This window comes from Macaca fascicularis, chromosome 12, assembly GCF_037993035.2.
Source record: "Macaca fascicularis isolate 582-1 chromosome 12, T2T-MFA8v1.1".
Classification (NCBI taxonomy): Eukaryota; Metazoa; Chordata; class Mammalia; order Primates; family Cercopithecidae; genus Macaca; species Macaca fascicularis.
The window spans coordinates 39,912,501-39,939,912 of NC_088386.1; the positions used below are offsets into that span (position 1 = coordinate 39,912,501).

Here is a 27,412-nt window from a genome sequence, read left to right on the forward strand (position 1 = left end):
GAAGATGCATTTCCATCCCACAATTTGGCTTTCTAATGCTTGCTGATGCAATGCAGTTAATAAACAAGAAGAACTTAGAAAGCTGCTGGAGGAAAATTCTCAGAGAGGAAGTTTTCCATTGCTAATTGTCTCATCTTAAAACTTGGAAAAATGTTCTATTCGACAAGACATTTCTAGTGATCTAGTACATATTTTCATCAGGTAATTCTCTTCCTTACATTTTTAAAACAAAGACTTGTACAAAAGTGATAAAGATGGCATCATCGCTAGCATTGGCATTTATATCCTCTGCTTGTTACATCATGAGATAGTTGCTTTGAAAGGGGATTTTAGGTCTTAAATGGGAGCAAACTGCCAAGTTAGGAGGGAGTGGAAGAAACAGAGGAAAGAGGATGTCAAGACTGTCTTATCAGTCATAGGATTCTAAGAATAAAAATCAGAGAAGAAATCATTAGAAAATACAAATTATAAGGGTGCATATCATGGAGGCTGAACTAATTCCAAATAGTGTTTTCCCCTCTAAAGTTTTCCATAAGATGTCAGCCACTTGTTGAGTGTTAAAATACTCTTCAGCTAGGGAATGCTGTATTTCCTTTGGCATTCCAGGCAGTTTCTAACCAGTGTTTGGAACTTAAAGCCAATGCCAAGCCTAAACACATCTGGTTGATTCCAGGCCACAAATAGCACTGGAATGCCTTCAACACCTTCCATAGCTGCCATACTTAAAAGTTTATTTCCAAAATAGAACTGACAAAAAAAAAATCATCAGCCTGATGCTCCAGAGTTAGTCAGAAATGTGTCATGTAGAGTGCCATGGATCACTGTGACATATATGAACTTGTGTCCTTTATTTCCTAATACAAACTTGCATTTCAGCAAATTAAATTAAAACCCAACAGATCCAACCCCATTTTCGCTTGCTAAGTGTCATGTTATAAGTTTAGGAACCCATTCTACACACTTTAGGTATTCAGTTATATGGTGATATAAAAACAATCAGTAACTATATATTTTTAGATAATATTATTGAATGCCTCCAGGGCATGCCACTATTCAGAAAAATGCTGTAGACTTCGATATGTTATTTCATTAATGGTCTTTATTTAACTGGAATGTCCACTAGAAATTTAGTGATGATAAATGTAGTAAGGTACAATATTAGAGTAGAAAGAAGTTATTTAACTTGGAAAAGTGGAAATCAGAAAGATATTTGTTGGTGACTACCATTTATACTGAAAATAAAGACAATTCTAATAACCTACTTCAAGGTAGCTGATACTCTGAAGAAAGCAAGTATAATTCAAACCACACAAGAACTATTCCTTAACTTTTGGAAAAGATGTTTTGAATGAGGTAAACTGGATAACAGAGAATCCCAATGGAGTGCCAAGAGTCTGCAAAGATAGCATGCTTTTCAATTTGGAAAGACACCGTGGTGGGAAGTTGATTTAAGAGGAAGCAGAAGTGTATTTGGGAAAAAGACAAGAGGTTTTGTCTCCCAGGAAACTTCATGTCATTATGTTATGAATTTGGTCTCTCTTGTGTGGACTTGGACCTTAAAGGAAAGGAAGCTATCAGGAGAAAGGATAAGATATTTCTAGTCGCAGCAGTTCATCCATAGGGGCAGGATGGTGCAGTGTTAAATGAATCTGATTATCTGGGTTCACATCCATCGTTTATGACAGGCTGTGCATTCTCAGGCATGTTAACTTCTCTCAGGATCGGTAGGTAAAAGGAAGATCATTTGGGGACCTAACTCCCAGACTGGGCATAAAGAATAAGGAAGACAACTTATATAAAGCGTTTAGCACAAGGATTGCACATAGTAGGCACTCAGGTAATGTTAGATCATTTTATTCTTATTCATTAATACATGTTCAATAATTTCTCAAGTTCTAAGCAGGACACATGCAGCAGGAGCAGAGTACATGGAAGTAGTAAATCTGAATAGAGAGAAGAGAAATTGTAGATGAAAATTTTCCTGATGCTCTGGTTGCTACAGCGTGCATGGGCAAACTGTCCTACAACCTCTTTTGGATACTAATGTCTCATCAGCTCAGGAACACAAAAAGGTCAACTACTTAGCTGACTTCTGGGAGAGACTGTATGAATAATTTTGAATGAACATTACAGTTGATATGGCTTTCTTTTCTAAAGCAACAAAACACAGAGCAGTGTCAGAGAGAGAGCAAGCATTCTCTGTTACAGGTTTCCAGGCCTGTTAGCAATGCTTCGGGCATGCCCACTAAACTGCAGTCTGTCTTAGAGATACGCCTTGATTATAGGCATTCAATTTTCAGAGAACTCATTTGATAAGAAACAGTATGCTTATAATAGGCATATATTAATCCTGCAATATGAATTGACAATCTAAAAAAATAAAATGTTCAGTTATGATATCAAACAAAGGATAGAATCTGGGAGCAGGTGAGAGTTTTGACATATACCTTATATTAAATAGTCTACTGATCTTCAGAAGTTTCAGTGGTAAGTATTTAATAAATTCAATTTAAATAGTAACTGACTTGGACATTCATCTCTTTTTAACTTGTTTTGTTGGTTTACCTGATTCAAATCAAGATGTCCTAGAATTAAGTTTCCACATGACCAAGATTCAGAACATCCAAATTGATACTGAGTGAATCAAACTTTCTTAGGGTAAATATTTTCTCTACTATCTGGATTTGTGATTCACCTGACAGCTAGAATGATAACTGAACTTAATAATAAATGAAAGGTTTGTGGTATGAAAAAAATTACCATATAACTGAGAAACAAAATTGACTGGTAAATTTATTTAAAACTTAGACTTATCTACTCAAAAGTAGAAACATTTGTATTACTTTTCTAAATAAGGTGGGTTTAAAAAGCACCTACCATGACGTCTCAACAGAGAGAGCACTCAATAAAGGTCAGATTTAAATTTTAGTAGAATACAAACGAGTTCTTGACAGTGCCTAACAGGAGTTTCAGAGTTTTTAATTTCACAGTCCTTGTTTGTGACAATTAATTCTGTTGAAGTCAACATCTATATAGTGTTTCCCTCCTCTGTCCCGGTCCCAGGTCCCAGGAAAAGCAAGCAAGCAACAAGCCATTGGTAAGAAAAATGAAGCATGATGACTTTGGTATCTGCCTAGGAAATAAATTGAGGCAAAAAAAAGCACTGGGTCCCAAGAATAAGTAGCTCATGATTTCCTTCTTAAGTTAAACGATTTTATATGTAAAATTGTAGACAGATATCACAAACACACTTTACCAAGGACACATTCATAATCAATGCATAATGAAATGATGATTCAGTTTTATTTCCCAACCTTAGAATCAATCAGTCCCAAGACAATTATCACTTAAAATTTTCATCTTACTGCATTCTCAAAATATTACTAGTGCTTAATGTAAACAAATGAAAGGCTAGTGGGATAGGAACTATCCCACATGTTCAACTGGGATAGGAACATGGACTAAATTTCCACATATATCACATCGATAGAAAATTCATGAAGAACTTGATTTGAATAGAACCTAATACACTGACAGTAGTAATGTCATGAGATGTTTGATCAAGTGACCAAAAAGTTAACACGCTGGAAACCTGACAAGTTGGAAAGCCAACAGGAAGATAATTAATCACAAGTTTAGAGAAACCATTGATGATTAGCATCTTGTTGCTAGGCAATGTGTCCAGGCAGCAGCTCTCACATCTTGAAGGAGCAGAATATTTTATTTTTACTTTAAAAAATAAAGTTATTTATTTATTTATTTATTTATTTATTTATTTATTTATTTTTTTTGAGACAGAGTCTCACACTGTTGGCCAAGTTGGAGTATAGTGGCGTTATCTTGGCTCACTGCAAACTCCACCTTCTGGGTTCAAGCGATTCTCCTGTCTCAGCCTCCCGAGTAGCTGGGATTACAGGCATGTGCCACCACACCCAGCTAATTTTGTATTTTTAGTATTTTAGTTTCTCCATGTTGGTCAGGCTGGTCTCGAACTCCTGCTCTCAGGTGATCCACCTGCCTCTGCCTCCAAAAGTGCTGGGATTACAGGCGTGAGTCACCACATCAGGCCTGAAGTTTATTTTTCAAATAAATTATGCATATTTGTGTTTGTCAACTTTTGGGCCTCTCAACTATCTACAGACCTATGAAAGTTAAAATTCTCTAATTTATAAGAAGTAAATATATTGACTGGATGTCAATGTGTATGATAACCCTCACTAAAATAAAAGTTGTACACTCACCGTGTAGTAAATCATAGAGTTTGCATATGGTCATATAATACAACCAATCAGAGAGGGAAAGATGCCTTCAATGATGTGCCTATTGTAGCTGAATAATGGAATACAAAATATATGTGAGGTTGATTAAAATATTAAAATTAAAGTAAAATTTAGGTATGAAAATATCTTTACTTTGTAAATGCTTAAGTAGCACTTAGTACTAAAGAAAATATCTATGCTAAAAGAAAATTTTGATATTTCAAACATTGAATTACATAACACAAGTATAAAAACTGTTTGGATTTAGATTGGGTTGTCTTTAAGGTGTCATTAAACTTTTAAAATAATAACAATGACTATCAGACAGCTAAAGAAAAAGAAAACTGTATTGGTTGGAGTAAGAACCCTCTTATTTATCAGCCTTGTTCTTTTCACAAAACCCTCCCCACACGCTCAGGCTGATGCTGGTCACTTGCGCTGCCTCCAGCACGTGCCCAGTGAGGAATAATGGCCAATGATGAGTACAAGTGCTTCCCAAAGACAGTTTTCAGTGACAGGAAAGAGTGCCACGTGTCTAGGCAATCAACATATGACAGGAAGTATTCACTTTCCCTTCGCCTTTTTTTTTTTTTTTGAGATAGAGTCTCACTCTGTTGCTCAGGCTGGAGTGCAGTGGCACAATCACGGCTCACTGCAGCCTCCACCTCTTGGGCTCAAGCCATCCTCCTACCTCAGCCTCCCAAGCAACTGGGACTATAGGCTTGAGCCACCATGTCCAGCTAATTTTTAACAAATAGTTTGTAGACTCAAGGTGTCGCTATGTTGTGCAGGCTGGTCTCAAACTCTTGGGCTCAAGCAGTCTTCCTGCCTCGGTCTCTCAAAGTGCTGGGATTACAGGCGTGAGCTGCTGCACCTGGCTCACATTCCCTTTTCTGTCTTCTTTCTTTTTCTTCTGTGCCTCTTCATCACTTTTCCCCAAAAAAGCTTTTCCCCCCAAAGTGTTCGGTTAATTTTTTTCCTCTATATTGAAATGTTTGATACTAGGCTTCCTGGTTTAGAATGAGTTGTTTTCCTATACTCCCCTATTTTTTTCATTTCCTCTTGCCAATATTTTGATTGAGATCCTACACTTTTTTTCCCCCAATCCAGGGCTAATAGAACATGCCAAATTTCTAGTGGAGAAGAGTTGGAGATGGGCTAGACGCGGGGATGAGGTTCAGCTACCCTGTTGTTCAGGGAGGTGGGGATGGAGCCGGGGAGGAAACACAAGTGGAGCTCGACCACAGAGCTGCAGATCTTGGGTTGTGGGAAGTAATATTAAATGACGTTATGGTACTTCATCTTTCTTTTCAAAAATTAACCCACTATCTCTCTACTCATAGTGAAGAATTAGGTTGTTTTCTTGTCAACTCTTTGTAATTGCTGCTAATTAGTAATGCATGACTTGGAAATATACTAATTAAAATTTAGAAAGTTTGATTTCAGTCTTCCAAATATAGGTGGTTTCAAGTAGCTCATCTGATCTATTACTTTTCTTTTATGACACTAATGCTTTTAGTTCTTTCAAAATGTGGCTAATTAAAAAAAACAAACAAACAAAATTACCCCTAAATTATGGCTTTCTTGGTGTTTTGGATGATGAAACTAATGTATTACTGTCTGAATTTCTTATTAGATTTTTACATATCTAGGTTCATCTTAAGCTTTGAAACTTAAGAATTTGAAGATATTTTCAATAACTGATTGTGTAGAGCCATTTCATTGCCTTGGCCATCTGACTGTCCCTTTGACATGATTTCCAAATTTGGTTTACAGAATAACTGGAAAGATATTAAGACAAGCACACTCATAAATACATGAATGATCCAATAAACAGGCAACAAAAAAGTCCTCCCGAGCTCGGCAAAAGCATTATTTCTTCCTTGTTGAAGGTATCAGCATATGTTACATCTTATGTTGCACAAGTGTGCTCATTAAATATTATGAAATGTACAGCAGGCCGGGAAGCTCTAATCAGCTAGGCAAAGTCACTCATACCTGTGTGTTCGTATTTATGTCGCAGAAGGGAACTGCTTTTCTGGAATGTCTTGTCACATAAGTCACATGCATACATGCCACTCTCTGTCTTCTTGATCTTCTTGCGAGACAGACAGGAGTCGGAGTCTGTCATGTCATCTAGGCCTGACATGTAGTCTTGTGCTCCATCAAGCAATTCTCCCTGCGATAGAATCACACAGTTCAATACAGTGACTTCTCTTTGTGCTCACACCAAACAACTTTGTATAGGCTGACATTTGGAGAACCTCAAAAGTGCTTGCTACTAATCGATCTAGTTAAACAATTTCCTTTTCCATGAACAATATATGAGGTCTCACACTGCAACAAAAATATAAACTTCTCTGCTCTGGAAGGTAGAGCTCTTTGTTTTTCAAGGACAGAAAACGGTCAACTCTGAAGGTGAGAGAAACAAATTTTTCTAAAATCTTTCATTTGCTTTATACCTAGAAATACCCGTAAATGAAAATTTAACATTGAAATTTGTGTATTTTCCAGCGTGCTTAACTCTAGAAATGATCTGTAGCTGTAGAAACCCGATTTTAATTGAATTTTATATTTAGGTACAAAATGTTATTATTATGCAATCTATTTAAATGTATGTCTACCAACTAAAGGCCTCAAGCTATATTTTTATATTTAATTTTCTAATTTGAAATAGGGAATATTAATAACACTTTTTATCAATGTTCTATGTTAAAACAGCCTTCAGCATTGAACAATAATGAATGTGGATCAGTAAATTATTAAATTTCTTGATATTTATTTTGTCTTGATCCAAAGGAGTGCAAACGTGCATGATAACATACATTTCCATTTGCTAGCCCACAGTTCAGTTTTCTTAGACTATGTTTGCACTAATTAATATTAGAGAAGATTAAATAGGCTTAAATACATTTACAAAGAGGGCAGATGTACTGTAAATTAGAATACTGGAACAGCTGTTACAGAGGTGGACGGCTACTTATGCTCCTATTTTGCAAACAAAGATCATATGCTGCATAATGTTAAAATATACCTGCTTTCCTGTTTGATAAAGCATAATTATTAACTACTTTGAAGATTTGGTAAGAGGTCATGTGAAATATGGAAGACATTTTAAAAAATACTCTTCAAAATAAACCATTCTGTGTAAAACAAAAGTATCTATTAAAATGTGTATATGTATTATTGCAAGTTGTGCACATCTTTACATTTATTTATTTATTTATTTATTTATTTATTTGAGATAGAGTCTTGCTCTGTCTCTCAGGCTGGAGTGCTGTGGCACGATCTCTGCTCAACGCAACCTTAGCCTCCTGGGTTCCAGTCATTCTTCTGCTTCAGCCTCCCAAGTAGCTAGGATTACAGGCATCCACCACTACACCCAGCTGATTTTTATATTTTTAGGACAGATGGTGTTTTACCATGTGGGCGAGGTTGGTCTCAAACTCCTGACCTCAAGTGATCCACCCTCGTTGGCCTCTGAAAGTGCTGGGATTACAGGCATGAGTCATCACACCTGTCCTGTGCACATCTTTAAAAGCACGTGACAGTTATAAACTTTAACTTCTAGCACCTAGGTAAGTCCTACCAAATACTGTCACCAATGTGTAATTCTAAAAGCAGATGAGTCCATCTAAATCAATCTCAAAATAAATATTAATTTCTTCTTTATCCCTTTTGTTTTTAAAGCAAATGTGCTTAGAGTACAGTGATTCACTGTTTCATCCATTTTTCTAGCTCACTGACGGTTTTAGGTTCATGTTAAAGCAAACTCTTCCGTTTCTGCTGAGTTTTTTTCACTAAGATTTTTTCCTACATGCCCATAATCAGTATAATTACCATCTCTTTTCTTCAGAGCAGAAAAAGCATTTGTCTCTTTACCTGAAATCCTTGTTTCCGCTGGTACTTTCTCCTTTGCTGCATATCAGCAAAAGTAGCTGCTCCAGTTGGGTAGGTGTAGGCCATATGTGGTAGGAAGCTCATCTGATCCAGTCCTGGGTATGGTCGTAGCCCAGGAATACTGGTCTGGACTGGTGGCATGAAAGTAGCAGGGGGAAATGCGCTTTGAGGTGGAAGAGCTGTGTATAAAGGTTTGGCACTAAATGGGTTCATGCCGAACACTGGGTTAGTGCTTTTGTTGTCCAGATTATTTGAATTTGAAAATTCCTTCTTGATAAAAGTCAAGTTCAGAGGCTCATCTGAGTTTTCAGATGAGGAAGAAACACTATTATGGTCTAAACTGATGCTACTAGCTTTTGTTTTGTTCTTTGTGGCTATAATACTTTTGGGTTCTTTCATTTGTTTTGGTAATGACAAGTCTAAAGGCTCAGCCTGGAGCTCCTCAGAAGAGAAGCTGTTTGGAGTGTATGAACTACTGTGGGAGTTTTTAGAAGATGTGGAGGAAAGATTTAAGGGAGAAGGAGTATTACTCCTGGAGTGGTCCAATTTTTCAACTGGTTTAATATTGGTAAAATGGGAAGGTTTGGTTAGCCTGAGAGGAGGATCACAATTCGTAACACTGTTGTGGAGTTCTGCTATAGATGGTGATGTTATGGAGTCCATAGGTTTTACGGGAGACCTGGGTAATAAAGAGTCTTTTGTGGGAGGGTTACTGTTGGGAGCTAACGGCTTGGAGCTTCTTTCCAGGGATGGGGACCTGGAATTTGAGTACTGGTACACTTTCCGTTGCTCAAACCATTCCTTCACAAATTCCTGAGGAAGGCCCACAGCAATGGAAATTTTCAGCAGTTCATCGGAGTTGGGCTCCATGTTCATAGCATAGTATGCTTTGAGTACAGACATGTGGTCCTTGTATGGGTTGATGGGGCTTGTCATTCCTTTCTCAGAAAGTACAGATGACAAGAGGAGGGCTTTATTATCAACAAAAACTCCGGCTTTGTTGGGGACTATGTTTTCATGAGGCTGCAGGACCGCCTTGATCTCTTCATTCATCTTACAAAGGTAACGTTCATGCTGATGCAAAGGGATGGGGCCAGGAAAACTTTCTTTACAGAACTGGCATGAAAATGGAGTGGATATGTTGTGGTTCTCAATCATTTTGTCATCGGTGACCAAATCTATTAAAGTACGTAGCTTCTCTTTCTTTATATTACTGATCTGTCTCCTTGAGTCAGTCGTCAAGCTCTGGAGGCAAGCTTTGGCTTCATTGACTTTTTCTAACGTATAGTCAATAATACTTTTAGTGGCACCATTATGACTCACCACCGGAAGACCGACAGGCGGAATATTAGGAGAAGTAACTCCTTGTTCCTCAGGTTGAGAGCATGGATCCTTCATGTGATAACCTTTCAACTTTGAAATTTCTTCAGCCTTGCAGTCCATTTTTTGCCTGGAAACAGTATTGTCCACAATCTGTAGAACCTTTTGTACCTCACTTAAATTACTATTCATGGTGGGAAATCCAAGTAAAGGGGCTTCCATCCCTACACCTAAGTGCTGCATTGGACTCTGAGCAGATGGATGAACTCCTAAAGGGCTGGTGGCTCCAAGCCCACCATTCATAAAGGGACTAGTGCCACTAAACCCGTGTGTAGCCATAAGAACTTTATAGTCATTGAAGTCTAGTGGTTCTGTTTTAATTTTAAGTAAGCCTGTCTGTTCAGACATACTAAGTGGTTTTCCATTCTCCAACTTGTTTCTTAACTGGGTAATGGCTGAATTAGTAGGAGAAGAAGAAACAGAATTAGGGGAAGAACCCGTCTTGATATTGTTTCTCATTCGGCCATTTACAGAGATTAAACCAATACATTTCTTGCTGCTGATGTGCGAACTGTAGGAACCAGAATGGGAGAAACGTTTCTTGCAGTTTGGGCACTCGTAAGGTTTTTCACCTAAAATGATAATTAAAATTAACGTTACATTTCCTTGATTAGGTAACAATTGCAGTTGTCTACCAAGACAAGAATCTGTGAAACCAAATGAAAGGAACACAATGGGGTACCTCTACATTCTAGGTACTTAGATTAGAATTATGTAACCATAACTGTTTCTGGGCTTTATCTACCCTGGGAGGACATAATCCAAGATGTTCACAGTGGAAGGTAAGGGCTATCTATGACTTTTTCGGCTGAGATCCCAAATCTTGTCTTGCCATCGGCAGCCTCGTATTTATTTATTTATTTATTTATTTTATTTTTTATTTTTTTATTTTTATTTTTTGAGATGGAGTCTCGCTCTGTCGCCCAGGCTGGAGTGCAGTGGCCTGATCTCAGCTCACTGCAAGCTCCGCCTCCCGGGTTCACGCCATTCTCCTGCCTCAGCCTCCCGAGTAGCTGGGACCACAGGCGCCCGCCAGCTAGCCCGGCTAGTTTTTTGTATTTTTTAGTAGAGACGGGGTTTCACTGTGTTAGCCAGGATGTTCTCGATCTCCTGACCTTGTGATCCACCCGTCTCGGCCTCCCAAAGTGCTGGGATTACAGGCTTGAGCCACCGCGCCCGGCCCAGCCTCGTATTTAAACAGAGTGTCAGATTAATGTGTGGTCAATAGCACAATAAAGATGTCACGGTATTTAAAGGGAAGTGTAGCCATGGCCTTAATCAACTTTGTGGAGATTCCATTGATTCTACCAATCCAACCAGTCCTTTGAATAGCATCCAATTTGATAATAAAATGCTTGGCAGAGCTATCAAACTGGTTATAAAGAGGAAATCTCAGTGGTAGGATTCTGTTCTGTGATCCATGCCCCTCAGGAATCAGGGAATATTTATCATACATAGCTCTTATCCAAAATTCTTCACCCTTGTTTTTCATGGTGAGGTCTCAAAAATTAATATCCTTCAGAATTTGCCAGTTGACTTTCCTCAGTTCAAGAATATTTATTCTGGAGAAGCAGTTTTAAAAGGACAAAAAGGAGCCTCTAGATTTTATAATAAATCAAAGCATTTGTAATTTTTAAGATGTGTAAGCATTCTGCTTCTTTTTATAAGACAGTGCTACTGGTGGTACCCTAAGTCTCATGAAGACAAATCAGGCACACAGAGTTGATGAAATAAATGGATAGGTCCAAAAAGCTACAAATAGGACTGTGTAAATTTTAAACAATCTTTTAAAACTCCCCTAATTAAGTAAAATGCAAATGTGAGCTCCAGCACCTCTGCTACTCACCACTGTGAATTCGCAGGTGTTCTTTCAGATGGTGTTTATATTTGAAGGCCTTGCCGCACTCTGTGCATTTGAACTTGCGATTACCTGCTCCTTGGGTTAGCATTTGGTGCTATAAAAGGAGAAAGACTGACATCAGTTTTGTGCAGGAGGAACAAAGAAAATTTGTTATGAATATTTTTAAAAGGCCTCTATTTTTCAGACAGGCCAAAAGGTTTGAGTGCATGCTTATTTATCTGCTCAGTCTTTCAGAGTTGCAATAAAAGCGATAATGTTGGTAATAAAATTGGAACAAATAAAAAAAAGTGCTTTCACATGCGCATCCAACACTCGTTTTAGAATTATTTCTGTAGTGTCTTTTCCAAAATGATTCTTTGAACCTTCGGGGACGAGGAAGTATAACTGTAAAGATATTTGTTGTTTTTTGTGTTTACTACAAATTCTAAAATATGAACATTCTCTGCTAGAATGTCACAATTCTGTCAAGAAAAAAATATTTTCCTGAAAATTCTGAATAGTCTCAAAAAAACCACCCCCCACACAACAAATGCTATCAATTTTTTTGTATCAGCATAAAAGTATATCTTATACTGAAGCAATCTAAAATGTAAAAAAGAAAAAAAAAACCCAATCCCAAACCAAAAACACACAAACAAAAAAACCTTGACTATAAATATTTCATTACATGATGAGCATGTTTAAATATCCTATTCATTGTGCTAGTAGCAAATAGAAGCCTAGTTTTTCCTGAGGTGTCGCATATCAGATTTGATTCATTATCAAATGTAAGAGACAACATCTTGGGTTATAGCTGCTTGAGCAGTTTTATCACAGGCCAGTAGGAAAGACTTCAACGACTTTTCATTTTCCTTTTTAGTAGTGTGCAAGGGAGTAGGGACAAAAAAGGAAAAAAAAGTTTGCTGAAAAGACAAGTTAAAAGCAGCAAAGATATAATCAAACACAGCTGACCTTTTTGAACAAGGGGAAAAAAGCAGTGTGACTTAGAATTCTGGAAAAAAAAAATGCAGTCATCCACTCTGGATGCTCAAGGTAGGAGGTCAGCCTTTTTCTAGCAGCAATGACACAAAAGCCTTTTGCAAAAAGACAGCAAGAAACGGTATGACAACTGCTAGGGTGTGCTGAATCTTCCCACATTCCTAGTGAGACAGATGGTGTTACATGGGACACAGGGAGGTTTGTTCAAACAGCAGCAACCTTCAAAGATCAAGCAGAGCCCAGCCCGCCGAGCGCCATTGAGGGACCAGCGCTCATATGTTGCTGAGTTGCATAAACAAACAGCAACAGCTGCTTTGTCTCCCCCCACAGCCCTCAGAGGACTACTATAAACTTTAGTTGTGCCACTGTTAATATGATACAATCATTTTAATTTACTAATTGTAAATGCCATGAGCAAATGAGGGGACTTTTCAACACCAAAGCTACCATTCATAATGCGCCAACACAATCACACTTCTGCATGTGAAATTTAAAGCGGTTATGCTAGATAAATATCTAGGCACTTTTTTTTTCCTAGAGTTTTTGTGCATATAAGCAAGGGGAGATAAACTGTTACATAAGTGCAACCATGCAAGAATATTTTTTATAACTCATCTTTGAAAAGTATTCAGGTGACAAGCCCAATCAGACATAAATGGAATAATTTATATGAGCTGTTCTCCTAAAATAGTAAAATTCCATAATCTAGTATTATCACCATTATTGACTGTGTTTGCTTATTCTCACTTTCCTTATTCAAAGAAAATGAAGGTTATAAGGAAAAACTAAGAATTTTGAATACAATATCATGTTCAATAATTTTAAAAACAGACATGGTGTCAAGACTTAAATTAAGTGATTCCGGATCTGTAGGGCCAGTTATTGTGACTTAAGGCACACCACTTCTGTCCATGCAAACATATCATAATATCAATTTGCAGAGTCAATCCTCCCAGGGGGACAGAGGAGTTTTGCTGTAACATTTAAGGAACACTGTGAATCAATCCTATTCAGTTGTTTTAAAGATTTAAGAAGCTATACTTAACTGTTGAAGACAGAGTTTTTATTTTTGAGACAAGTAAGCAAAAAGAGAGGGAGTAATTCTAACATTTAGCTACACATATGTATATTAAGAAGGGATCTTTTTAATGTACATCCAATGTTTTAGTACTAATCCCATTTATTACATATATATACACACAGATAATATATGTCTTTTTGATTTTCCTTAAAACACTTAATTAGATTTCATAAACTAGTAGCAGCTTGTAAAAATACTCTAAGTAATTGAAGGTGTTATATGAAAAATGAAAGAAATACGCACTTCTTTTACTATGACTTAGATCCTATATGAAAAGAAAATTTCTAAGTAAAACGAGGTGAAAAATGGAATTAAAATTGCTGAGATGTTTAATAATGTATAATTAAAATGCTACAATTTCATTCACTTTTTGTGGAACATAAAAATGAAACTAAAGTCAAGTTAAAGTGCAAATAAAATTTCTAAATTAGAAATTAACACACTCATTCGATCGTGAACATAAGACTATTAAATCATATTAGAAGAGACCATCAAAAAATCATTTAGACCTCAATTAAAGCTATTACCATTAAAAGATCTGCATCTTCAAAATGCCATGAAAAATTAATAATGATTGCCAATCAAAGCAATATCGTTTCTCTAAGGGGTTATTATAGAAAGAAATCACTTAAAACCATCCCCCCACCTGATCTGTCCCTGGCTTGTGCGTCACCATATGCCGCTCGAGCTGGGTGCGGTAGGCAAACGTGTAGCTACAGAGAGGGCAGGAAAAGTTCTCTTCATTCTTCTCGTGGCGGTACTTGATGTGCTCCTTCAGTGATGTCAAGCGCTTGTAGCCCCGGTCGCAGTAGGGGCAGGTCAGCAGTTGGGCAAAAGCATCTGGAGTTCCAGGTGGCAGGTCTGTAGCCGAGAGACAGAGAGAGAGAGAGGCAGGCCAAAAGGTCAGTAAATCAATGGCAGCTAATGGGCTGACTGCCCAGGATGGTATGACAGGAATCACTGCAATCTGCTCCTCAGAGTGCCATCATTGCGCCCGGCCCCTCGCACACCAGTCCCCTTGCACACCCAGGGCAGGCTTGTAGGAATCAGCTCACACTGCGCTCGAAAATTAATTAATTACTTCAGCTTTTTTTTTGGGGGGGGGGCACTTAAACAGCTGATAAATGAGGAAATTCTCTTTAGGTGACTGACAGTTCCTATGAAACCTGTAGCCACAGATTACTCAGGAACTTACAGCATAAAGGGGCGTTTCAGGTGTCGGTCGTGGAGAAGAACAAAAGGTGAGGGAGGGTCGGTCTGAACTTTTTTTTTCCTCAAAAGTAAAATATTTCAGAAAGATAGGAATACATTTAGATATTTTTATCTCTTAGAAATGGGCTCTAATTGTTCTTGTTCTTTATTGGATGTACAAATGACACAAATTTGCTGACAAAAAAATTTCACAATACCCTAAAATTACAGTTCTAATCTTTGCTCATGAAATTCCATGCCTCTGCAGCTGTTCTTCAAATTTTAAGGTAAACACCCAGGCATGTAGTGCATTTGTAATTGTAACAGCTGCAGAGGTCAGTGTAGTGGCTAAAAATGATTTACAGCCTCACCATTTTCTTCTTGCCCATTGGCCTCTGGCGTGCCAAGGCGAGACAGCTCCTCAGGGGCTTCTGGGTAAATAATGGCTGTGTCACTGCGCTGAAGGTACTCCTCGATGCTGACTGCATGACCATCGCGTTCCTCCAGTTTTCTTTTGGCAAAGTATTCCTCAAAATCTGATGTGCAATTTGCATTCTTCACTGAAATCATAAAAGGAGAAGAAATGTCTTTTCCGGGCCTTCTTCCTAGGAGCCCAAGTCCATCTCCATCCTAGCCAGTGAGAAATACTGACTTGCAATAGACTACGAAACCTAGTTTATTTGTAAGAAGTGTTGAAGATGACCAGTTATTGACTGAATGTTTATTCTTGTAATATATGCAAGAAGTGGGGGGGGGGGCACTTTCCTTCAATTAAATACGCACATTTTATTTTATTTTTTTTCTTCCTGGAATATTAGTCTCTATACATTCTTACAAAGAATGAAAGAAATTTAAAATGTTTTACATAAAATTTTTTAAAAAGCCAACAATTGTATTCTAAGATCCATAAACATTAAAGATAATATAAAATTAAGGTTACTTTAATAGTCTATCTGAAATTTCCTTTTCTTTTAAGAAAGGTACATTTAATTTTTCATTGTCCACTAGACTGAACGTCCCTAACCACAGATACATCCTGTTGCTAAATATAAGCTTTTAACCCTTCACCCTCTGAATGTCACAGACAGCCAGGACTACACAATCTGAGACAGATGAAAAAGGAAAGATATTCCTAGACAGATAATAATGCAACTTTGTTAAAAAAAATCACCAGAATGTGGCATTTTATCTTTCCCTATAATTTTAATCTTTAGTTCAGTATTTTAAAGCTGCTGAAAATAAAATTAAGCTCACAACTGATAGAAATAAAATAAAAAGTAACAGAGGGAGTTAAGAAACTGGTGTGTGATTTTGATGTGACTTTAACTTTTGTAATTATGACTCTATTCCTGTGAAATGAATAAGAGTTGTAACTCAATTTTAGCAACTTGTGTCATAAGATTTTGTATATTTGAAACCTCTAGATGTGTTTCTGAAATAAGTTGTGACTTAGATATCCTAAATAATATTTTTATGCATAACACAAAGTTGGGAGAGTAGCTGTTATATTATTCTTTATTCTAAGTAGGTGAAAAAAGTGCTTTGCTGGTACAATTAATCGTGGAATCCTATTATCATAGTTTTTGAAAGCAGTTAACCTTGGTGCCACTAGATTGTTCACCTTGTCTTCTCTACCATAAACAATATTATAGTATTTGACATAATAATTTTCCTTGGCAACTGTGGCAGAGTGATGCGCAAGCAAGCCAGGCAATTTTTTTTTTTTTTTTTTAGCTTTCATCATTATGAACTTGGATTTTTGATAAGGAGAATAGAAAGTGGAACCATCCATTAATTCAACAAGTATTTATTGAATGCCTAGTGTGTGATAGACATCATGTCATGCTCTGGTGAGCAAAAAACAGATCTAGGCTCATCCTTTGGGAAGTCACGAGAGAGAATAATACAACTGATACTATCTCCAAAGTAAACACATCATTACAAACTCAGATAAGTATTATGAAAGAAAGTTATGTGGTGGTATAAAAAAAGTAACAGAGGAGCCTGATGGCAGCTAGAAGATCAGGAAGGTCTTAACTGAAGAAGCATGAAGTTACCTAACTGTAGAAGCTGGAGAAGAGCAGCATGTGCAATGTGGTGACTGAAACAAGCATGGGACATCTCAGGATGTAAAAAAAAAAAAAAAAGGACAGTGCTGGAGTGCAGAGGGTGAAAGGAGAACCACGCGATGTAAGGGTGGAGAGTAATGCGGGAGCCAGACCATGCAGCAGGTAAGAGCTTGTTAAGGATTTGGGTTTTTACTCTAAAAGAAGCAGGAAGCTATTGAAGAGTATTAAGCAAAGAGGATGGTTGGATGAAATTATGATTATTCGCATTTTTAGATGACATCTTTGGCTATAGTATGATAGGGATTGGAGGAAGAGAAAAGTAGGTCCTGGGAATCCAGTTAGGAGGTTCCTGTCCTAGGCCAGGCAAAAGATACTGTTAAGAAATTGATGATGGAGATGAAGGAAGTGGCTGGATTTGAGAAATACCTAAGATAAAATTCCTCAGATTCATTTGGGAAAGAATCTGGTTTGTCAAGTTGGGAGATGCTAAGATCCCTCCCTCAGGTTTAGACTTTCCAAATTTGATGGATGGCAGGTGACATTGATCAAAGCAAAGAACACTAGAATTCTAAAAGGACTTGAAACTATAAACAAATACATGGGACCAAATAAAAGGAAGTGGGAGAATTACACTTTGTGGACCACTAAACTAAGCACCAGTAATCCTGAATGCTGTGATCTCAAACCTTTCTTTTTTTCCTCTGTAACTTCTAATAAGTTTAACAAGAACAACGGTCTATTCCAAGACTGTATTTCCCTCAAAAATAGATTTGGAATGTACAGTAATGGATTAAGATTTTATACCTTGAAATTTTGCTTAAATCTGTTATTAGCTGGACTTAATAAAGAATATGGGCTTTAGATAAGATCACTTTCCTCTTGCTGTACACACAATGTCATGGATGCTTTCCAGTGGATACTTATTGGTGGTGACTGTGATGATGTCATTTAACTTGCATCACTGAGGACCTATGGAGTATGTAGAAACTGTCAACTTGCATAAACTATTTGCTTATTGTTTTGGATCATCAAAATAACATCAGATCTATAAAAAAAATTACCTTTTACTTTTGATAGGAAGAAAAGATAAAAGGGGCAAAATGGTGAAGCCATGATGAATGTCTTTTGAGTAACTTCACTGCTTTTATCAGTGACTGACTTCTTTTTCAGTGCTATGACAGCAGAAAGTAATGTAATCGTTCCTTTCTGAATTCGTATCTACTTGAGGGTTGCCAATGGTTTATGTTAAGGGTTAAGACATGGTTTAAGTTTTCTGAGAATATTGTCCTACTTGATGACCTTAGTGTAACCTAGTAAACATAGATGGATGTACATTTAATATCCTAATTTTATCTTGATATTTCAGCAACTATTTGAATGATCTGGCTATCTTTGCATGAATTTTCATTTGCATATGAATGTTTCCATCAGAAATGTAATCATATGCAAATTCAATTGGATTTGCATTAATAGCCTTTTGGCTTAAAAGGGAGGAAAATTCTGATTTTTCTGGATAGGCAAACAAAACTGCATCTAGATACACTACCGTTGCTTGGAGAGGCAATTCAATTGCTAGATCAAATTTGGCCATGCTAGATTTCTATGTCAAGTGTGATGGGGACAAAAGACATCAAATCATGCGCTCTCTTTAAGGATCCATCTTTGATCATCTTTGTATTCTGGGCATTGAGTATATTGCCTAGAAATTAGTAGGCTCTCAAGGATCATTTATGGGATGAACGTGGAATAAATTATGTCCTTAACACTAATCTTGGTGTAGAGGTCTTTTAGTAAAAGGAAGCATAAAATGAGATACCTGCAGCTGAGCTAGGGACTTAGACCTAATATTCAGGCAACTGTAGAATAATTATTTGATAAACTGTGTAATAGTGGTCATAAATACTTGCAAGAGTTTGATAGGGCTCAGGTAAGTATTCAAAAAGGGTTTCATGAAGAAGATGGCACTCAATCATTTAAATCCATTTGCTCCATCTGGATATTTCTTCATGCTGTATAGATATGCTGTTGTTTATATATCTCATATACCTAGGGTCACTTAAGTGGGCTAGAGTTGAACCTCTCAGAAACTAGGTATCATCAGCATGGATCTAATGTAGTTTTCCCTGAGGTGCAATAGGTGCTAGTAATATACAGTTTTTCTGCCCAGTACTTCAACATTCACCTTGTCCTAGGAATGGTTCTCCATTTCCCGATTGCCAAGCCTTATGGTACCCAAGGAGCTGCTGTGTTACCACGTGATCCTGCTCCCCTAGCCATAATTGATCTCTGTTGCTCAGGTGAGCCAATCTTAGTCCTCTCTTCTCCAGGCCAACTTGTTGATTGGTCCAGGGTAGCCAATAGATCCAATTAAATTCAATAAATCCCTTCCTTATGATTTTAGGACTTTGTTCCAGAAAAAGCATCAAGGCAGTTTTTAATTTTTTTTCTGCCAAGTGACTGTAGCTATAAAATGTAGAATGAGGAATTGTTATTTTCCATCTAGAAAAAGAAGATTTATGAAGAGAGAGAATAAAGCAGACATACAGAGAAAAAGCAGACAAGATTGCATGTTCTGACAGTTAATTTCTAGCTCTTCTCGTTCCTGAGGCCGAGGTGCACCTTGCAGCGGTTCTGTTGACCACCTTCCTTAAATTCTGTGAGCCAAGAAACTTCCTTTTCTTCTTGAAGGTATGTTGTATTTCAGTCTCTTAAAACTACAGTCACCCTAACAGTTATAATACTAGGACAAATGATGGGATTCAATTTTGGTTACTCTCAGAATTGTTGGGAAGAATGAAGTTTTGATTGTATCTGAAAGTTTGTATGTTTGTTTTTACAAAGATTACGCAGTAATGTGTACTGGATACAGGAATGAGGTAGAAAAGTAGCAGAAAGGTTGTAGAATTCTTCACTGAATTTTTCTAGCGTAAAATCAACCTCATTTTCCTTCTTTCTGTAATCCTCTTCACTCCCTGGTCTCCTTGGAAGAACTGCCAAAACACACTGACAAAGGATATTTGCATGGTATTTATGATCAAACAATAACAAAAATTCACAAGAAGCCTCAAGTAATTTCTTCCCATACCTTCTCCAGAGATTTTGCATAGTCCTAAAATTTACCCTAATGTCTTGCAAATATCTCTCAACCTTCCCTAAGGTTAGATAACCTTTTCTTTATAAAAAAAAAAAATCTAGCTTGGACAACAAATCTTGTCTGTATAGAAAGTAAAAGAACTAGCCAGGCATGGTGGTGCGTGCCTGTGGTCCCTGCTACTGGGGAGGCAGAGGTAGCAGAAGTGCTTGAGCTTGGGAGGTTGAGGCTGCAGAGAGCTGTGATCACACCACTGCACTCCAGCCTGAGTGACAGAGTGAGACCCCCATCTCAAAAACAGAAAAAAAAGAATGTTAATTAAAAATGTTTCCTCATGACCATGTGTATTTTAATATTGTTTGATTGTTAGGGTGAATTTTCAGGTCCCTTCTTGTCAGGAAAGCCTCAGTTCTCTTGGCAATATGTTGGTCAGTCTTACTAACATTGCTTATTAATGACATGTTTATAAATATCTTTATGTCTGTGTTAGATATTGATTTTTTAGACAGATAACAATAAATATCAATATAGACTGGCTTTAAAAATTATTGCTTAAAAATCAAGCAGTGTTAACAGAACTCTAAATAAAAGAGAAATATTGGTCCCCAAATTAGTCAGCCCCCATAATCAAGTTGCTTTAGAATACTTTCTCAAAGATACTTAAAAGTGGGCTTTGCTTAGTGTTTACAGGTAGTGAAATATAGACTGGGTACTTATTCTTTATCATTTTCTGTTTCCCTTTGGTATTTATTTTCTTTATTTGTAACAAGCCTGTGTTCACATTGGAAGACAGGTGCTCTATTATCACTGGTTTAGTGTCCTGCATGCTTTTGATTTTCATAAAAAATTGAAAAAAATTGAATATTATGTTAAGCCATTTAAGTAAACATCAAAATGAATAAATAATTCTTTTTCAAAAGAAAATATCTTGGAAGGTACAGAGGACCTGCAGCAAGTATATGTAAAAAACTGAGTAGAATCATCCATCCATCACCTTTTTTTAATAACTGTTTGTTGAGTGCCTACTAGTGCCAGTTTTCTTGGAAATTAGGACTTGAGTAGTTAATTTTTTTTCCTACTTCTGTGATTCACCCATTTGGAGATATATACACATAATGGTTGTGACTCTGCAATATACAGACATGTAAATATATATATGTATAATAGGACATCTCATATATATACACACACACATGCTTCCCCAGTGTAATGTAATGTATGTAACGTAAATTATGTATTTATCATATAATCTGGCTTTTGCTCACTTCACTATGAAAGGCAAAGGGACCTGAAGAAGCAATTACAAATCTAGGTAACTGTATTTATCATCTTTTTGAAAAACAGTCTTTTTGTTGACATCTCAGATGAGAAGAAAACACAGAAAATTATTTTGAATGTAGTCATTTGTATTGAGTTTGTTAGTTTAAGGAAGCACGTATTCGACATTTGTTGAGGTCTATAGATTCTCATGGCTGCTTTGTTTAAAGTTGACTAATTAATAAATGTAAGCTCTTCATCATTAAAACTGCATGTATGCATTTTTGCAGAAGGCTTCCAAAAGACATGTTGGCACTAGATACCTAAAAACAACCGTGAGGGAAGAGGATGATCTTTTTCTCATTATACAGCTACATGGGCGGCCTCACAGAGCCTCCAACTGGTACAGAGGCATGGATAAAGCCAGGTCGTCAAGAGCAACAGAAAAGTTTTCTGCTTCTCCTGGGAATTAGTACAGCATCTTGGCTGCTCCCTCCACCCCTGCTCTGAACATGGCTTTCTCCAGGGAACACATGTTCTGATGCCAATGAGAGTTTCTCATGTAAGAGAGCTTCACGAGAGCGAGGTGAAGAGTGGACAAGGAATGGGAATCTGTAGTAGTCTGTAGTATCAAATATCTCCCTAAACAGCAGGAGATCTTACATTAGGGAATTTTGAATATCAAGATGTAGAAACTGCTAACACTCAGACAATTTTGATTGCTGTGTATTGGCACAGAATGATAGAGTCCATTACTTTTAAAAAAATTCCCAAGATAGACAATATGCACTTGTCTTTCACATTACTGTCTAACCGAAACATTTGGAATTGGTATATTACCAAAAAGACAGACTAGTTTATTACATTTTACAGGAGTTGATGAAGTAAGGTGATTTTGCCCAGCAATTCAATGCTCTTTTCTTATGTTTTATGTAAAGACACGTGAAACCTAAGAAAGCTCAGGACAGTCAGTGATTTTCAAAAGTCAGTGGCATCCGTATTATCTGGGAGCTTGCTTGAAATGCAAATTATTGGGGCCCATCCAAACCTATGGAACCAGCAATCTGTGTTTTAACAAGTCTTTCAGGAAATTCTGACCCTTGTCCAATTTAAGAACTCTACAAATTCAGTCCTCTGCCTCGCATGGCTAAATGAGACATTCATAACATGATTTTGGAGAGAAGCAAAATCAGTCCCATATTATTATTATTAGGTAGCTTTCCTGACTATCTATGCCTGAGTTCACATAGACTTCCTTCTTCACTTACTGAATGTCATCTGTGTGTCTCAATCATTGAATTGATCACATCCCATTGTAATCTTTCTCTTACGTGTCTGTGAGCTGATAAAGGAATGAACCGTATGTTATTCAGCTTTGTGTCACCAGCACCTAGCATAGTGCCTGGGTCACAGTTATTATGCAATAACTGAATGATTAGGCAAGGCTCAGGGTCCTTGGACTCCTCATTTTGGCTCAGTTAGTTCATGTTTTTGAATTTCAATTTCCTCAACTGTAAAATGAGCCAGGGTGTGCTTGCCGGGGTATCCTCAAAGTTCCAGAATTCCATAATTTCAATTAATTAATTACCTTAATCAATTTGCTTTTTCTTTACTGGCTAGGCCTAGAGAATTTTATCTGTCTTCTTTTCAATTAAAAACTAAACACAGCTTTCTGATGGGGAAATCAAACATACAGATTAAGAGAAAATATTTTGGAGGTGCCTGGAAACCCCAGACACATCACAAGCAAAACAGTGCTTATTAAATATTTGTTGAATGAATGAAGTAGGCACTCAAGAAGCTTGAAATATCAGTTATTTCTTGTGGGAACACTTGCTGTGAAGTGAAGATAGCTGCTCCTAATCGCAAACAAAGCTAATAAAACCACAGCACTCATTAGCCAGGAAGTGAACAGGCTCTTCTCGGCGTTCACTGATTATAGTCTGAAAATCATCCCCCGTCTCACCTGCCAAGCACTACTTCTATTTTTCTCTCCTCTGAACCTATCTTTCTCCACCTTATTTTTAAAAACTCAATGTATGAAGTTAACTAAGAAATTAAAAAATAATGACTTCCATGACAGATGTCTGACTGGCGGACAAAACTCTTCCAACCTATAAAAATGTGACAGATAAAACCAAGAAGAGTATGACATGCTTTATAATAGTATGATTCCCTCTTTGTTAAGTATTTAGGTACTAATTGAATTATCTGATAAACTGATTTTGTACAATTGATTAACACTATATATCCACAAAACTCTTGCAGAGAAATACGTTATGATCAAACTTGTATCGCTTCTGTTACTCATATAAGAAAGTTAACTAATTTAAAAGTTTTAATTTAAGCTCCATGTAAGAGGAATAGGAGAAATTGTGAGTTATTAAACCAAGAGGATAATGAAGGTAAAAAAAATGTTCTTATTCTTTCCCCCACTTTCCCCTATGCTAACGATGCAATGCACAGAATTGATGGTTAAAGAGGCTTAATTGCTGGCTACGCTGCCAACCTTATACTAATATTACCAGTTTAGGGGAGTTACACCTGGCACCACTGTATTTCTTGGTCAGGCAAGGTTTTCAGTCTAGATCTGGATCTTTACTTGGGGTTCAGTTGCTCTGGAGATACCCAAAGAAGGATCCTGTAAACTTAGACTTAACTGGCATTTCTATTCAATACTTGAAGCAGTGCCTCTCTGATCCCACCACTTCCCATCCAGGCTTATACTCTCCTATTCTTCTCATGTATTTTGTGAGATATGAACAGGACTGGCTACATGGTTGGTGGGGCCCAGTGTAAAATGAAAATGTAGGGCTCTTCATTCAAAAATTGTTAAGAACTTCAAGACAGCAACTGCAGAGCCAACCAAGCAGCTCTTACCAGTGCTGGGCCCTGTGCGACTGTGCAGGGGCCAGACCCAGGAAGCTGGGCCTGTGTATGTTATCGTGAGGCAGCGCCCCCGAGAGCCTCCCATCCCATGACAGCTAGTGTGGTCCAGTATTTTTTTTTTCTTCATGCTTCCAGTAAAATTTCAGTAGAAGAAAGGGCAGGGTGGGGTGGAGTCCAAAATTTCTAGCCTAATTTCCTCATTTAACAGATGTTACAACCAAGGTACAGTGAGGTTAGTGATTCATACAAAGTTGCACAAGTACTTTCTGGAAGAGCTGTATGTAGGATTTATGTATCCTGACTCTTCACCCACTGCTCTTTCTACTGCACCATAATGACTCAACATGAGAGAGAGAGAGAGAAGAAAAGAGAGAACCTCATCTTTTTAGTTTTTCATCATGCCTGACTTGATACCATTTGAACAGGCCCTACATACTGAAACGATCACAATGACATTATAAGCAATTCTAAATAGCCACATTATTACACCATACAATTAATATGGCGGAAAGTCAGTTAAAATGCCCACTTCAGTGTGTGTCTGTGTGTGTGTTTGTATGCATTTGTATAAAATTTTTACTTTTTTTCTCTCTTTTTTTTTAATGTCCCCACTCCTCTGAATCCTAAACACTTGTTTTATTCTTACATCTTTTTTTTTTTTTTTTTTTTTTTTACTGGGTAATCCAGAGCTCGGTCTAGTGGAGCAAAAAGAACACATAAAAGTTCTTCAGGGGCCGGGCGCGGTGGCTCACGCCTGTAATCCCAGCACTTTGGGAGGCTGAGGCGGGTGGATCAGGAGATCAGGAGATCGAGACCATCCTGGCTAACATGGTGAAACCCCGTCTCCACTAAAAATACAAAAAAATTAGCCAGGCGTGGTGGCGGGCACCTGTAGTCCCAGCTACTCGGGAGGCTGAGGCAGGAGAATGGGGAGAACCCGGGAGGCCGAGCTTGCAGTGAGCCAAGATCGTGCCACTGCACTCCAGCCTGGGCGACAGAGCGAGACTCCATCTCAAAAAAAAAAAAAAGAAAAAAAAGTTCTTCAAATTCTCTGTTCAAGATGCTTATTTAAAATTTCCATTTAATATTTAAGGATTGTATTTCCTAATTTGACTGTTTGTAATTTGTAATCAAGTTTCTAAAGGCACTCAATAAAGAATAACTTTCCATAGCACCTTGCAAAGGTGAATTTTTATTAGGTATTATTTTAACATCTGTTAAAATAGCAAGTATTAGTTATTAGTTAGCAGATATTAGATATTTTGTAGTTATGATAAACAAGAAATGCCTCAAGCTTAACTTTGGACTAGAAACCAAAAAAGAACTTTATTCCCGGTTTATTTTGCTTTCCCATTTCACATATTACTTGTTATTCTCCCCCCATGCTTAATGATATCCTCCTACATGTGTTCCACTTCTTCAGACTAAATGAAACTGTGTCATCCCCTGATAATAACCCATCCCTTACAGACCTTTCCCAAAGGGCCATTCCTGCTTTCATTTGTTATGACTCACAGAACAAAGAAGAAGGGTCAACAAACTCCTTAATTCACGCTACTGCTTCCAATCAATGTTCCTGTTTCGTCAACTCACTCATCATTTATTTGTTTGTTTATTTATTCATTAATTCAACAAATACCCTGGTTATGAACCATTAACACTGTATAAACGCTGTATAAATCCTCTGAGAGGGATTATGGATAAGAGCAAACCTAACCTCTAACCCTCAAATAGCTTCCACTCTGTAGCTGTAATGTTTTGAAGTCGGAAGTCACACATTTTCACTATCATGTTTTAGGACATTGCCTGTATAATGCAAACAAAATGACGCCTGTGCCATGATTACATTTTCCCCAGGATGCCATTGCATTCTGAGAAACTTCATCACTTAATAGGTAGCCCATGCACGACCTGGCTTCATAGTGCTTAGGCTTTCTCTAGTCCAGCTACATGGATGGCCACACTTGTTCCTGGGACAAGAACCAGAACCAGAACCAGAACCGTGAAATTTCACTCTCTGATTTCTACTTTCTCCCCTTCCCTATCATTCAGTTCCTCATTCCCGTGAAACATGTACTTCAATGTGACAATCAGGCCCTGAAAAGTTCTCTAGTCCATTTTACCCCTTCTGATTTTATTTACCTCAGTTCACCTTGGAACTTGAAACCCTCACTTCCATCTCTGTCCCTTTCACTTGTGTCATTCTTACCCTGCTGAACTAAGATCCAGTACAATTTCTGGAGCATCAAACATATCTTTAAAAAAATCTTAAATAATAGTACAGTCTTGTTGCAGACTATGTTTTCAAAATGGGATATTCCTTCCTAATAATTGAATCTCCATGCATTGTTCACAGCAATTACTCTACATGTCCACTTCTCAAGATTCCAACCCTATTCCTATTCCCTTACTGCTAACTGATGGGCTCTTTTTCCTACTGACTTCAAAGAGTGCAACCCATATAGTGTGTATTCCTTGGATCACTTTAAGTTGACTACATTCTCTCCTATCATTATTCTGTCTTCTTCTTCTGATCTTACTGCTAAAAAATAAACATTATTGTGGCTATCATCTAAAGTTATTTTAACTCGTTTGATAACCCACTCCATCTTTCACCCAATCTCCTTTTACATTTCAGCCTTTCTCTCTTGTGCAAGGAGGCATGCCCAGCAAGTCTTTGTCCTGAAGAAACTCTTCCCTGAAATTTGCAATTTCTTTAAGGCACCTCTCTTGTCCTGTCTCCAATATTTGACCCTACACTGTTAGAAACCCTCTACAATACTGAACACTTTGCATTTGAACTGATATAGCTTTGCTGTATTTCACATAAAACATCTTAATCCAGATGATATTATAATCAATAATAATGGCTAGAAATGATAGAGCATTTATTATGTGCTAACGTTGTACTAAATATTTTACACACATTTCCTATTCATCTACCACTGTTTTATTCACCCAGTTGAATGCAGGTCCTTATTGAGAGTGACTATTCTTTTCTCATTGTATCTTTCATGATGACTAATAAAATTCCTTGCACTTAGTAAGGTCTCAATAAGTGACCACTGAGTTGAATAACTAATGAGGCTATAATTACTTATTTGTAAATTTTCTCTTCTTGTCATTATGATGTTTGTTTATCGACACCATAAAATTTTATGTTCTTTAGTGGCAGGAACTCACCCTTCTATTTCCTTAAAGTTTCTCAAGCCTCAGTTCAAATTCTACAAACCACAAACACTCTGAATGTATGTATTTTAGTGGTTGTTAACAATGGGCAAATGTTTTGTTTTTTGTTTATTGGTTGTTATACAGGGTAAGAAGAAAAAAAAATACGATTTTTTCTCCACTTCCATGAGAACAGCTTTTTAGATTCCCCACATGAGTGAGGTCAAGTGGTATTTGTGTTTCTGTGCCTGGCTTATTTCACTTAGCATAATGTCCTCCAGGTTTATC

The 27,412-nt window shown here is 37.3% G+C and overlaps 1 protein-coding gene across 5 annotated transcripts in view; it reads right to left on the minus strand.

Moving 5' to 3' along the window:
* The window catches only part of ZEB2 (zinc finger E-box binding homeobox 2), a 132,463-nt gene that overhangs the window by 2,165 nt on the left and 102,886 nt on the right, over nt 1-27,412 (minus strand). For 3 of the 5 annotated variants that reach the window (XM_065525455.2, XM_074009045.1, XM_005573107.5), the window contains 5 exons: nt 15,022-15,210; nt 14,106-14,320; nt 11,386-11,494; nt 8,142-10,111; nt 6,258-6,438 (listed from right to left, as the gene is read on the minus strand). In XM_065525455.2, the coding sequence (XP_065381527.1) occupies nt 6,258-6,438; nt 8,142-10,111; nt 11,386-11,494; nt 14,106-14,320; nt 15,022-15,210 (2,664 nt within the window). Of the gene's footprint in view, nt 1-6,257; nt 6,439-8,141; nt 10,382-10,725; nt 11,495-14,105; nt 14,321-15,021; nt 15,211-27,412 lie in introns of all 5 variants that reach the window. The other 2 variants (XM_074009047.1, XM_074009046.1) reach the window with 1 other exon arrangement.